The 15,111-nt window shown below is 42.0% G+C and overlaps 1 protein-coding gene across 2 annotated transcripts; it reads left to right on the plus strand.

Moving 5' to 3' along the window:
* Nucleotides 1–306: 306 nt before the first annotated feature.
* Nucleotides 307–10,810, plus strand: meis3 (myeloid ecotropic viral integration site 3). Of its 2 annotated transcripts, XM_005751699.2 has the most exons (14): nt 307–737; nt 1,092–1,194; nt 1,659–1,729; nt 4,488–4,627; nt 4,895–5,069; nt 5,156–5,206; nt 5,302–5,352; nt 5,611–5,760; nt 5,921–6,029; nt 7,054–7,199; nt 7,823–7,899; nt 9,372–9,430; nt 9,527–9,613; nt 10,538–10,810. In XM_005751699.2, exons 3-14 carry the CDS (start codon nt 1,712–1,714, stop codon nt 10,735–10,737), a joined length of 1,263 nt encoding a protein of 420 aa, XP_005751756.1. In that variant the 5' UTR covers nt 307–737; nt 1,092–1,194; nt 1,659–1,711; the 3' UTR covers nt 10,738–10,810. The 2 variants fall into 2 exon arrangements, with proteins under 2 accessions (XP_005751756.1, XP_005751757.1); XM_005751700.2 differs by lacking the exon at nt 1,659–1,729.
* The last annotated feature ends 4,301 nt before the right edge of the window (nt 10,811–15,111 follow it).

The following is a 15,111-nucleotide window of genomic DNA, read 5'->3' on the forward strand; positions in this document are numbered from 1 at the left end:
TGTTGTGTGTGTGTGAAGGTGATTGCACACCTTCAAAGTGTCTGGATTTTCATAGATTCTCTTAAACAGTGTGAGCTATCGCTATTCTTCTCCCCAGTTATCCCGAGATGATAACCGCGCAGCTGCAGGGGGAGGATGGAGGGGTGGAGGAGTGAAATCAGCGCGGAGATAAAAACAAAAAAGCGATCGAGGGGGTCTGCGTCTTCTTCTTCTTCTCTGGCGTTTGTGTGTGTGATAAGGATAAGGAGGAGGGGAAAAGAAGGAAAGGGAGGAGGAGGGATGAGGGGGGCGTGGGTGGGGGGGCAAGAGACCCCGTCGTGTTTTGACCCTCCGAAACCTCCCCGCACACCGCCACCATCACCATCACCACCACTCCACCTCCTCCTTCTCTGCACCTCCTCCTCCTCCGTCTCTCCTCTGGAGGCTGAAAACACCATTGCTCATTCCCAGCCGTGACATTTTCCAGCCTGTCGCCGTATGCTGAGCGGACAGCCAAACGCGAGGAGCCAGGAAAGAAAGAAGAAGAAGAAAAAAACTGGGGGGAAAGGAGGGACGCTGTCTGTGAGTCCGTCTTCCACAGCACCGAGCATCCCGACGCTCTGCGATCCGGAGCGAGACGCGCACCAGGCGGAGGCGAGGCGCTGCAGGAAGCCGCCGCTCCCTTTCACACCGGGGGATTGTGGACTACACCGGACACGGCCCGAGCAGGACAGGATACGGCGAGCGTTTACGTCTCGGTGGGACATTTTACACCATTTATTTGAGCCTCGCATTACTCCTCCTCATCCGGCAATAGCGTTTAATGGGCTGCTGGGATTATTATAGCGTTTATTAGCTATTGTCTTACTATAAAGCATTAGGTCCTCCATAGAATATCAGCCGTCCATAAAACCTCTAGTCCCGTCGTTATGTTGTTATATAAAGCACGATGGACTCGGAGTAAACACACACACACACACACACGCACACAAGGAGCAGGTCCTAAGTGTTTATATCCAATACCTCACGCTGTTGTTGAATCCCATGGGCTGTTCTTACAATTACAACTTAATTCACAATAAATATAAAAACAAATGCACTTTTATTTCCAGGACCCCGGAAGGCAGAGGAAGGGAGCAAAGCACGCTGCGCTAGCCGAGCAGCGCATCATCATCCCCGGTGTAGGACTGGCTGTCGGGTCGCATGGAGAAGAGGGTAGGGCTGCTCTTTTTTTTTCTTTTCTTTTTTTTAATGAGTGAGGCAGACAAGAGCCTGTCTCGGCTAACATCGTTTTATCACTACAGAGAAGTAATTAGAAAACAGTCACAAAGGGAGCACATGGTAGGAAATCTTCTTGCTTGCAGGGCACATAAAAAAAAAAAGAAAAAATCAAGGCCCAGTGAAAGGAGAGCAGTGGATGTTTAGTAGGGGAAAGGACAGAACATTAATATCATTTCATGCTATAAAAACTCATCATAAAATATTCTGTATATAGCAGCTAAATGCTTACTTATAATCAATTTGATATTGATTCAAAGAACTTTTTGGCCCACCACTTTTAATCAACCATAATCTATTTCACGAGTTAAAATTCGGTCTAGTTTAGTTTGTGCGATGCATAACTTGCAGTGTGGGAACCATAAAAGAATGTCCTTTTTTTTTTTTTTTTTTGCGTATAGCCTAATGTCAGATAGGTTTAGAGTGGAGGTCATTAAGAGGCAGAGGAGAAGAGATGCAGCTCTGCAACTCGGTAAGTAGGTCAGTTTTTTTGCTACAGTGATTCAGAGGCTTGGTGGTGGTGGTGGTGGTGGTGGAGGAGAAATAGGCTGACGGGCAGCAGGCGGACAGAGACCTCTGAATGGAGGAAAGCAAGTGTAGATATTCAGTGTGTATACAGAAAATCACTGCCGTGTGAAAACAGCGCAGACAGCGAGAGCAGCAGGGGCCAAACATGGACAACCACGTGTACCGGGAACTGCTTGCACACAGAGCCCATATAAAGAAACTGAAAGATTTTCAGATCGCAGAAATAAAATGGATACTTGCTGTATGGCTCATTTGTATATTGAGAGACAGAAGCTTTTCACTGCTCCATTTAACGTTAAATGTTTTTATTCGGGTTCGTACAGTAATAACGCAGATTAAAAGAGAAAAGTTAAAAATTAAAATTAAACAATCAATTCAAATGGAAATCAGTGCTTTAACGTGTCTCTGCGAAAAACACGCCTATATCGTGGCGCTCCAGTCTATAACCTGCAACAGGTACGGGTATTTTACCCTCAGAAGAAATATGTAGATTTCGTTTTGGAAAGCTGTAGATAATCATTTCCATATCTTAGGCAAATTTAATAATTAATAAAATTTTTAAACAGTGCATTATAGAAATATATGCTAAATCTATGTGCTTTCCTTGTGGAGGGTATCGCCCGCTGCTTGCGCTTTGCGATTTTTAAGGTTTATTGATTTTAGAAGAGCGTGGAAAATCTGAAGTTTAGCACAAAATTATCAAAAATATCCACACTTAGTTATTTTCCAGTAAAATGAAAGCAGGCTTGTACTTTTAAGCCCATAGTTTAAATTGCGTGTTTCTTGTTTTAAAACACAGTTTTTAAATTTCAGTTTGAAAGAATTTATATTTACAGTTAAATTATTCTCCGCTGATAGAACATTAGCTTCTTTTGCTCAGCTTTACTTTCACATAGTGTCTGACTTTTATGAAACACAGCATCTGCTCCAGGTTTCCTCTTTTAGAAAACTTTGCGTTACTGTGGCGCATATGACCATAGTCAAACAGCTCAAAGTCTCCTGTTAGGCCAGCTATAACTTCTTCTTTTTTATATAATGAAAATGTTGTTCTGCCATCTGAATCCTGTTTACCGGCTCCGTGACTTTTCTGAAAAAAAGGGAACATTCGCGGAATTTGTCATCTCGACTTGTTCGCTTTGATCCGCCTTGACGCACGGAAACTCGATAGGGGCCGTGCGTAAAGAGAGACGCGCAATCTGATAGCGGTGATTGTGTTAATAGCCAGCCTCCATAAAAACTAGAAGGTGTCCGGGGACAGGGCCTCAGAGCAGGTGCTTTCTGTGATCCCGGTGGCCATATGTGAGGCTGAAATGCAACAATTTGATAAGGCGTTTAGGACAGTGGTTCCCAAAGTGGGGTCCGGAGACCTCCAAAGGGGTCCTAAAGAGGGGTTTTCATGGAAGGCATGTGCATGCGTGTAAAGAGGAATGATTTAATTTCTGTTTCATTCTTTTATGTAATTCCCAGAGGTTAACATTGAGGGAGAATAATTGCTTTTATACCAGGTTTCACTGTCTCACCACTTGCAGGTTATCTGCTTTTGCACTCTACAAATAAACATCACTGATGATCTGGAAGTGGAAACTTCTGAGTAAAATAAATATAAAAATAATGTGGTTAATCAGAAACCTTTATTTGGAAACAGTCTGCGCAGTAAAAACCAGCCTAAGCGCATCATAACATTAATGACTGGGTTAAAATAACACTGAAGTTAAAGGTGTCCATGCTGGGGTCACTTGTCCCGTGCAGTCTGATCCCAGTGGCCCTTTGGGAGTGTAACAGGAGTCCCAGAAGCAGATCTTCTGACCTGAGCAACATCACCTTAGAGACTGAGTTTCAATAACTCAATAAAACTCACACAGAGACAGAGCGAGTTGGGGGAACCAGGGAGTCAGACATGTGTATTCATGACACGTATTTTGAGGGCTGCTGAGTGCACGATTGTCTCTGTGCATGTGTGAGTCATTGCGTCTGCAACATATGTCTGTGTATGATTCCCTCTGCAAGTGGGCCTCAGTGAGGCTGTCACACAGCAAATCATGAGAGATGTCTGCACAGCTACTGTCTTGTCTGAGTAATGCAACCAGGATACTGTATTAGCAGCTACAGGCTTGCTGTCTTTCTTCAAAGATGACATCGCCTTCTTTTGTTATCTCCTCCTCTTCTTCTTAGCTCACAGAAAGTAAACTTTTCAAGTAGTGAGGATAACTGCTTTGCAGCTCTGCTGCTGCTGCTTCTGTTTGGCTTTCATGAGTGTTTTAGGATCCTGGCATTGCTAGAATTTCCTTAAGTATCTCATCATTCTACCAAAGTGAAAAAAAAGCAATTTTTCATAATTAAAGTGCATCTTTCCTCCTCAGATGATCCAGGCCATTTTTCTCATGAATGTTACATCAAACTGCAGTGACACTGGTTCGACAGTTAGTTTCAGATTAGCTAGGATTACTAGTTGTAATAGCACTTACACACATACTCAAACTTACAATATCAATATGCGGTCATTTTCCATTTATATAAATGACAGCATAAACAGAAGCATACAGATATAAACCCACATCAGGTCTAGTAACTGTAACTGTATATTAGACCGTTCCACTGACAGCCCGACCACATAATAAAATCCCAGTGTGATTTGATGTCAGACAGCCACAGATGTCCAACGTGTCTCATGTTTTCTGTCTTTTCATCTAATTGTGTTTCAGTATGAAGAGCTGGTGCACTACTCAGGGTCAGAGGGCATGTCGGTGGGGGGGTACGGGGATGAAGTCCGGGGGCTTCCTCCCCCGCAGTACGGACCCACCATCCCCGACTCCCTCAAACACCACAAGGACCAGATCTACGGGTAAGCATGTGTCAAAAAATGATTTAGTAGCCTTCCAGTGGCTAGAAAAATTTTAAGTACATGCACACTCTTATGAGATTAACATAAAGTATATGTTTGTGCTGAATATGAAAATACACATGGAGTGTTTATAGCTGTGTGCAACATAAATACTGCGGTTTAAAGTTTCTCTTAACACATGAATGTCAACTGTGACTGTGTTTATGTATAGTTTGTTAACTCTGTGTGTGTGTGTGTGTGTGTGTGTGTGTGTGTGTGTGTGTACAGTCACCCACTGTTTCCACTGCTGGCCTTAGTGTTTGAGAAGTGTGAGCTGGCCACCTGCTCCCCTCGAGACTCCACCTCCCTGTCAGCAACCTCCCACCTCCCTGGCATGACCAATCACAGCGACGTCTGCTCCTCCGAATCCTTCAACGATGACATCGCCGCCTTCGCAAAGCAGGTGAGCGGTGACTGTGAGGCCCAATCAGAGAACCAGGTCTCAGCTGGTGTTGTTTGCTTACAGATTTTTTTAATACCGGGTTGCAGATTCGGTCAGAGAAACCCATTTTTTCTTCCAATCCCGAGCTGGACAATTTGGTATGATGCACCAACTAACTTCACACTTAACTCAGATTTCACATATTGCATTGTGGGATATGTTTTCATAACTAAAGTGCATCTTTCCTCCTCAGATGATCCAGGCCATACAGGTTCTTCGCTTTCATTTATTGGAGTTAGAGAAGGTTGGTGAGACTGCATGTTGTTGATGTTATCTTTGTTTAGCATCATATTTCTTTTTATTAAACTAAACAAGAAAGGCAATAAGTCTGTAAAATTCTTATTGTTATAGTTATAATTTCTTTAAATTTGAAATATGTGCACCTGTCCTTTAATCTGTTGGTAGGCTTAAAGCTTAAAGCTCATTATTAGGTATTATTAGTATTAATTATTAAGTAAAAATCTGTAAAAAAAAATAAAATAAAATAAATCTTTTTCCCAAGGTGCACGACCTGTGTGATAATTTCTGCCATCGCTACATCACCTGTCTGAAGGGCAAAATGCCCACAGACCTTGTGCTGGATGAGCGAGAGGGTGGGTCCAAGTCTGACATGGAGGATTTCACCGGGTCCTGTACCAGTCTGTCGGAGCAGGTGAGACGTTGGATGTTGATCGGCATGCTTATCACACATCCATCTGTGTCCACTGAGAATCCAGAGTAGTGCTCCTAGTGTTTCTCAATTCCCTTTTATTCCACCTGTACTAGGAATTCCTCATCTCACCTCTGTCCTCCATTTTTCCCTGTGCCTGCAGAATGCATCGTGGTTACGAGAGCCAGATGAATGTGCCACTACTCCTCTGGGAACGCCAGGCACCTGTGGCCTACCTTCACACAGCACAGCAGACACCTGTAGTGATGCAGGTACACATACGCTAGCACAGATCTTAGCTGCACAATTATAATAGCCAAAGGAAGTCGCAGCTATGATATATCTAAAACCATCAGGGAATTAAATTTAACTCTTTCCCCAATCTCTGTACCCTCAATGATGTGTTTCTCAATATATATCTATAAATACTTAGTTTGATGGCCATAAGAGCAGGCTTCAGGTTTTTCTGAGGGTAGTCCTAATAAACTGTATAGGGAGAGGTCATTCTCACTAACGTCTGATGCACAGCCAGTCCTTTTGTGCTGGAAGCATGCCTGAAACATGACAGAAACCACTCAGTTTAGAGAAGAGAAATAAGGGTGTTACCTGGCAGGTGTCCACAGGGTTAAAGAGTCAGAGTACAGAAAAGACAGGCAGATAGAGTGGAAAGTAAAAGAATCAGTCTGCACAGAGCAGAGGACAATTTGTGCGTGAGACATGATCATATGTGTATTATTTACATGACATCAATAGTTAATGATGAACAGAGCTACTGTGTGCACCAGAAAACACTGCAGTGAGGAAGCAGACACAGGGAAAGCAGGTTACACATTCACCGTGTATAGTAAGAATATAAATAACTGTGTGTTAAAACAAGCCAGTATTATCATAACTACTGGTAGCTGCATTGATAATCAATGAATCACTTTAGGTGTTTTTAAACAAAAATGAGAAACATTCTTCGCTTTCAGCTTCTTAAAGACAAATTACTGCCTTTCTCTGTCATTGGCAATATTAAATATTTCAAGCTGGATAGAAAAAATAGTTTCAGTGCAATAACTCTAGAAAATTAACCATCTTTCAACCGTAAAATGAATGACATGCACAGCAGTTATACTAAACTGTAAAATAATAGTTATGGTGAGTTTGATTTGTGAAAGCAGAGTGTGGTTTTAAAGCTGACGCAGTTTGCCTGTCTCGGGTCAAACACATTTGCTTAGTGGGCTCGCGTGAGTTGGGACCTGATAGATGCTGGCAGTCATTTAGGATGATGATGATTCCATGGTCTCCCTGCAGGCGATGGTCTCGATGGAGGCGTGGCCTCTCCCAGCACAGGTGAGGAGGACGAGACGGACAGAGACAGGAGGAACAACAAGAAGAGGGGGATCTTCCCTAAAGTGGCCACAAATATCATGAGAGCTTGGCTCTTCCAGCACCTGTCGGTGGGTTGGCTTTTCATCTACCTTCCACATTAAAGTGAATTATTATCCTTGAAAATATTGAATTTAAACGGTAGTTAAGTCATCCTTCCACACTGGTAACCAAACAAAGGAAGTCTGCGCGCTGTAATTAGTGAAAGAGAGGATTTAGCATGGAACAAAACGTCTATGACAGGAATAGAAAGAGGGGTGAAGCCGCTGTATAATGGAGGTCAATTAAATTAAATGAAAAATCTGGGATTAAGTGATTATGTGAATATGCTTGCTGCTGAATAATTGTGGAAGCGACAGAAATGGAGTGAGTAATTGTTGGTGAGCTGCTTGGATTGGTAATTAGCTACTAAATGAGGCAGGTCAAATGTTGCTTCACTTCAATTATTAAAACGTGTGTGTGAGTTAGAGAGAGATACTGAGATGGAAAGCGAGAGGGGCTGATGAGGGTGAAAATGGGAGTGCAGATGTTCGCTCAGACGGAAGGTCATCGATGTTCGAGCTGAGAGCTCACACACGTCGCTTTATTCTAGATTCAGGCCTCGAGATGATTCTCAACAAAAGCTGAAAAGATCACAGCGCAAAGTCTGGAATGTTTGATTTCTCTAACCTGAGCCTCGTGTGTCCTCCTGCAGCATCCGTACCCATCTGAGGAGCAGAAGAAGCAGCTGTCACAGGATACAGGACTGACCATCTTACAGGTCAACAACTGGTAAGTGTGCTCAACATCAGTTACATTTTTAGATGTGAAGCATAACCTTTACATTTTATGTTTCTTATGCCAAGATTTATTTTTATTGTGCATGTTACTAGTTTTGTGATTTGGTGCTATATGAACAGAACTGCGTTCCAGGGTTTAAACTTTGTCCAATAGTTACGCTCCTTTAGGCTCCGCCCCTCTGACGTTCATTGTTCCTTTAAAGTGTGGCAGGGAAAGGTTTTTTTTCCTTTTTCTGTAGGTTAAACCAGAAGTTAGCATCACCTTTGTTTTCTCCGCACAAAGCAGATTCTTGTTCTTTAATTATCGTGTAAAATAAAAGCTCATGGCATGTCAGCAAATTAATCTGAATGAATGCACATCTCTTTTCTGATCTTTGCAGCATAAGTGCAATTGGAAAAACTAAAATGCAGGCATTATGGTATAAACAAAACCACCTGGGTTCAGCGTAATGACGTTAATTGGCCCATTGTTAGTCAGTAGTGCTATTTTTTGTCATTATGTAAATGTGTGGGTGATTGAGCATGCATCCAGATTTCTAAAGCTGAAAGCTAGACCTTATTTCGTCTTTCTAACCAAAGAGACCTGAATCCAAACGAGGGAACCAGAGGTGTAGAACTGCTATATCTCTTCTGGGTTTTAGGACTCGTTTCTCTGGTGCCCTATTGATGGAGATTTAAGATCCTCCCTGCCAGCATGCCCTGTTTTTAATGTTGTGTTGAAATTATGTTGCTGCTACTTTGCTTTGTGAACTTTTTTTGCAAGTTTTTATTCTACAAAGCCCAAAATATATTTTTTTAATCCAGTTAAAAAGTGCACACAAAAAAAATTGATTTGAAAATAGACATTTAATGTACTTTACTGGAGTGTGCCGTGTAACAGGAAGCATTTTTCCCAAGCTGCAGTGCCATGTAATTCACAAGCTCTGTGTTTGGAATAGTAAACCAATAATCAAATAATCAAATTATTTAGTGCTCACATCTTTCCTATACACTCTCTGAGCACACACACACACACACACACACACACACACACACACACACACACACACACACACACACACACACACACACACATGAATACGTTTCCTAATTGCTGACTGAATAGTTCTCTCCATGCTTTGTTCCTCCAACTTTTAGACACATGCAAACATGAAACATGTGTTAAAGAGAATAGATTCTGCTCTTTCATAGCGTACATATTTTAACCTCCACTGCCGCAGGTACACTCACACTCACACACACACACAAATCCAATCAATGCAGATCAATCAATTATCACAGGGCTGATCGATACGTCCTTTGCCCTAACGCTGATTTACTCTGTCCTCTGAAAGGGTTAAGTGGTTGTAAAATGGAAAAGGTTAATAGTCTCCCGGTCAGCCTTTTTCTCCATTAACGGGTGTCTCTCTCTCTCTCTCTCTCTCTCTCTCTCTCTCTCTCTATCTATGTGAATGCTTCATACAGGTTCATCAATGCCAGGAGGAGAATAGTCCAGCCAATGATTGATCAGTCAAATCGCTCAGGTCAGTGTTTAGTCAGTCATTCAGTAAATCTAAATGTGTGCATATGAGTGTGTGTCTGTTGTGTATTTGTGTAAGAAGGCGTGTGTTGTCTCACAGGTCAGGGTGGTCCCTACAGCCCGGAGGGCGCGGCTCTCGGGGGCTACGGGCTTGACGGCCAGGCCCACCTCGGGCTTCGAACAGCAGGTACGGCAGAATTAAATACAGCTGAACTGCATTCGTCACTAGGAGCACAAACACTATGGTTTATTTTGACAGACACACACCGTTTGTGCTGCTGAAAATACTCATTAGCACGCCAAATGTGGAGTTATCCATCTCTGAAAACACCCCCCAACAACTGCAGCGCCAAGCTGAATCTGGAAATCATTATGTTATTATATTATGATATATTATATCTTCAATAGGAGCCTTTTTGGTCTTTTCAGTTTGCTGTAGAAGTTAGTATGAAGTATGAATCTATAGAAAATTACCAGCAACGCTGATTATGAAACGAAAATAAATGAAAATAAATAACATGGATTAGGTAAAATATCTATAAATATTAAATAAAATATAACTACCTGCGTGGCTACAGTTAATTAACGACCCACCAGTTTCTTTTTCATTTTCATTTCTAGTTGAAGTAGAAGTTTTAAAGTTTGTGATTTTAATATTAACAAAAAACTTTGCCCAGCACTAAACACCACTCTGAAATACCAAACCCCGTGTCCTAAAATAAAGTTGTTAAAAAACCTCTTAAAAGTCAGCAGCAGTGTTCAAGGGACTGAAATACATGCTGTACAGCAGGGCAATGTTTAAAACCTGCATACGTTTGTTTTTAAGTCTGACAGGGATGTTTCCTGATTTATAGAATATTGCAATGAATTATAACAATTATTTGTAGCTTTAATTGAAAGCTGTTACAAATTTCAAAGGATTCAGGTGCTTAAGAGGAACTAAACAGGTGAACCTGCACTGAATACCTGCGTCAGGTTCACATAGTTTCCAGTGCAAACCTATAATCCATTAATAATGTGAAAAGACTTATTTAAGACAGAAGGGAAGGGTCTTCTGTACTTCTGCATCTTGGAGGATCCTCGTAAATATTCCACTTTCTTCTCGCACCAGGTCTCCAGGGAATGTCCTCCCTGCAGGGTGACTACCCCGGCGCTCTCCTGTCCCAACCAGGCTATCCTCCCCACCCAGGACCGTCCCTCCATTCTTATCCTGGCCCGCACCCTCACGCGGCCATGCTGCTCCACCCGCCGCCTCATGCACACCCCGCAGAGCCGCTGCTCACCCAAGGACTGGACATACACGCACATTAGTTGTGGGAGGATCTGGGGTGTATATGTGGTGTGTGTGTGTGTGTGAGAGAGAGAGAGGGGTAATTGCCGTTTGAATGTGTGTATATGTTTGGAGGGATATGTATGCGTGTGTGTGTGTGAGTGCGTGCGGCTGATTATGTGTAATGAAGGTACACTATTTAAAGAAAAAAAAGACACATTTCTCCAAAAGTTTACATTCCCCACTGAAAGACACTGACCTCAATGTAGCTGTTCCACCCTAACACACATGCACACAAACACACACTCACACAAGTGGATGTGACCCTTACACCCATGCGTTAGTCTGGACCCACAGGTTTAAGCCATACCTCTTTCAGAGTAGAAGTGCTTCCTCTTCTTTAAATGACTCCACTGTGTCCTGTGGGTGAGACATATGCTTTAAACTACACTTCCCATCATGCCTGCTGAACCACAGGAAGACCCAGGGATTGGATCAGACACACCGATGAATACTCATCCCGGACTTTTTGCCACAGCACGGGGCTCGGGTCCTGTGAGCACGCCTTCTTCACTCCTCCCTGTCTTCCTACACATGTTTGACTTTCAGAGACTGAGACACACACACACACACACTCCCCTTCACACACAAACTTTATTTAAAGCTTTGTTCTTTTGTTTTTTTGTGTTGTTATTTTTTTGTTAGTTTTTTCTTATTCTATTTTTATATTTATGCACGCCACTCCAGGCGGCTGCAGCTTCACGTGAGTTTATTGAAATATTAGTGCTCTTCCTCAGCATGAAGCTAAACACTATGAATGACTTCCAGTCTGCCTCGCTATCGTACCACTGACCTCCTTAAGACGCCTGCAGGCGTCCGTTACCTTAGGATCTTTCCTATACACACGCACATACACACACATTGCAGTAAACACTACATTGAAAGCCATTGCAGCACACACACGCACGCACACACAAAGTCCTCTGTAAGCATTTCTATTACAGTGTTGTCTGTCACAGCGGTGTGTGAGGGGAGCTGCAGCCAAAGGACTCTTCAAACATTCGGCTCCCTCTCCACTCTGCTTGGACTGCTGAAGTATTTCTGAATGATTATGATGATGAAGATGTTGATGGGAATACAGTTAAAGTATTAAAATCTTTTTTATAAAACTTGAGGGTTTTTTGTCTTAAACCAGTAATATTATCACATGACATTTATTAGCAGGTTAAAATTAACTTTTGCAAGTGTTCCTTTATTTAAAAGCTTATCGTAACATGGTCGTAATGTCTGCATAAGCAAATTGTACGAATCATGATCAGAAAATTCATATTTGTCGTGAAGCAATGTGTTTCCCAGAAAAATTAGAAGACATCGGTTCAGTCAAGGCCACTGTAGTCAAAAGAAGACGGTTATTTCCATCTGCAGTGATTCATATTCTGGCATGGATCTGTTCTGGGATCTCTCCACTCTTGAGGAGGGGAGAGCAACACATCGCTGAGCAATAACAACAGGCCTAACACTGATTAAGTCATGCAGCATGAAAGGAGAAGCAGGTATCGGGGAGTGGATTGCAAAGCATTGCATTGCATTGGTTGAAAAGCAAATACATAAGCAAATGGTCACAACCACAGTACCATAAATGAAGCAGAAAGCACCCTAAAGATCTGCCAGCTGGACACATTGAAAGGTATCGATGATATGACATGATACTGATATAAGCTGATTTTCACCTCATTGTCTGTGAGTGTTCTCAACCTGGTCACCCCCTTAAAAATGATCTGGCACTCAAATGTGTTGTAAACTGCTTGTGTTTCTTAGATTTAAACGAGACAGTGGTTAAATCAAATGACCTTAAAATGAAATTCTTCAACTGTAAATAAAATAGTGTTGTTAAACTCCTTAAATTAAAGCTGGAAGCTCAAACTTCTAATGCTTTATGAATGCTCCATTTCACATCTACTGAGGTGATGTGAATAAAAAACGGAGAAATGTGTGCATCTGGTTTTATTTGGCACATACACAAGCCTGTGCAAAAGCTGAGTGATAATACGTCTGATGTACATAAAGGATAACCCAGACAAATGTCAAATTATGAACTCAGCTTTGCATTTCATTTCTATCGTATGCTGTAAAGAGCCATACATTCAGAGTGCAGGCTTTTTGATGAAAACACAGCCACTTATGAGTAAACACACGGCTCATTTTGCAGAAACAGTCATTTAAAAGTTTGGAGTTCCTTAAATGCATCTATTCTCCTCAACTATAAACCTTTTCTCTTATTGGTAGATATATACACATATGGCAATGGGACAGCAAAGCTAATGCAAAACAGCACCGAGAAATAAAAACAGCTCGTGAGATTTACAACAATCCGTTCCACTTAGAAAATGTGGAACTCCAGAGACATTCAAACATTCATAACAAACATCGCAGCCGCTGGCTTTTCTAAGAACCATTTTTTGAAAAATGGTGCGATCTTTCTCTATTTTCCACTCATAAGTCACGTCGGTGTCCTCTGACTATCTGTTTATCTGATGGAGGCCTCAGGCTGCAGCTGCAGTGATCTGTCACGCAGGCTGGATTATCACAGGGAGGAAAAAAGAGTCCGAATTCTTAAATGTTTTATAGCGCAGACAAGAGCTCACATTCTTCTTTCCTGTCTGTTTATGCCATATTTAGAAGCACAAACACTTAAAACTTGAGCAGCCTGTCGCCTCACTTTCCCCCCTTAAAGCCTGGTAGACACCAATCCTATTCATAACCTTCACCTCTCTTCTACTTTAGGCCCCAAACATCCACACATAATTACACCGTTTGCTGCCTTACATCCACTCACAGCACCCAAAGGACACAACAAACACGTAATACCCCATCCTCGCCCTACCCCCATTTGGCCTGCAGGAGGATGGGTCAGAGGCCAGAGTTCAGACAGGGGTCAACAGGAAATGGTCGTTCTCCCTTAGCACGCAGGTCCTGACCTCAGCACTCCTCCACTTTTCGTTTCTCTTTGTCCCTTCACGCACTCGCTCCTCAGCCATGCTGGTCAGGACGGGCCCCTCACTTTTACTCTCTAATCCCCCCCCACCCCCATGCAGCCCTGTATGCCTGGTAATCCCTTTTTTTTTTTCACAACACTGTCATGCAAATAGTTCAGCAACTTTTGTTTCAGTATGATCTGTGAAAATGTACCATTATTTTTATACTGGTTTTGAAACTGAGCTCTGCACCAAAGTATATACTAAAGCCTACAGCAAACACACTGTCCATCACACTGTCACTGTTTAGTCAGACCAAAAGAAGGAGGGCACAAAAGTCAAAAAGGGATAACAGGAAGTTTTTCAATGAGACATTTTATATAATTTTATATAAATGTCTCTCCCTGGTGAAGCACAGAGTCTCTCCAGGGGATGTGGATAACCAGGGGAATGAATGAATATGGTTTGTCTATGAAAAATAACATCTTGATGGTGCCGTATCTGACATTTAGCATATCACGGAGTGAAGGGCATGGTTTTAAATATTTGAGAACCTCCAGCATCAACATGGGAAAAGATGAAGAAATGCAAAGAAACGTCTCCTTACCACTGAAGTTTAAGCCTGAGGCCTTTACATTCTCAATCCATATAACCTAAGTGTGTAAACATGTATGTTTAAACAAGAAAAAGTCTGTAATATCAATATTCACTCCTCTGACCTTTGAAACAGATGATTGGTTTTCAAATGACACGCTGTTTTTATAATCTGTACAAAAAAACACACACACATTATCATTAATTTTCCCCCTCAGCATCAGAAAATAATATTAATAATAATAACCAGAAATAATCACACCTGTCAGTGCACGGGACTTATTGACAGAAAATCTGCTGTAGCCCGTAGAGGTGTGTAGTTTGGCATTACAGTAGATTTGAGCCATACAGCGTCACAAATCAGATTTTTACTTTTATTTTCTTAATGCATTAAAGCTCACTTTGTGGGAAACATTTATTATTTATTTATTAAATTCACATAAGATCAAGCTATTCCGATTTTTATTGCAGCACTGGTGCAGTGTTGGCCCTTCATATACATATCACTACACTCCTTACATCTCCACCGTTTCAAGACTCATCTTCTTGAATTTGACCATTCAGGTTATTGAAGCAAAATGAACACGTGTGGAAATGTGCACACCTGTGTGCATAAATGTGCGTGTGTGTGTGTGCATAAACATTGCACAGTTCCATTTTAATATAAAGTCTGCGTGGTTGAGCAGGAGAGAGAGAAAGAGAGAGGAGGAGGAGGGTTACTGTGGTGGTCATTAATCATTCAATTACACACCTGTCAGAGTTCAGACAAGTAGGAGAGATGGGGAGGGGGAGGGAGTAACAGAGAGAGGGGTAGAGAAAGAGAAAGGAATGGAGGAATGCGGGGGG

This window comes from Pundamilia nyererei, unplaced genomic scaffold (assembly GCF_000239375.1).
Source record: "Pundamilia nyererei isolate P.nyererei 1_Seehausen unplaced genomic scaffold, PunNye1.0 scaffold00323, whole genome shotgun sequence".
Taxonomy (NCBI): domain Eukaryota; kingdom Metazoa; phylum Chordata; class Actinopteri; order Cichliformes; family Cichlidae; genus Pundamilia; species Pundamilia nyererei.

Excerpts from the sequence above, each read along its gene's own strand:
- meis3 (XM_005751699.2), top strand. Across the intron at positions 5,353-5,610 it reads ATTTATTGGAGTTAGAGAAG|GTGCACGACCTGTGTGATAA; the intron begins GTTGGTGAGACT and ends CTTTTTCCCAAG. Across the intron at positions 9,431-9,526 it reads TGATCAGTCAAATCGCTCAG|GTCAGGGTGGTCCCTACAGC; the intron begins GTCAGTGTTTAG and ends GTTGTCTCACAG.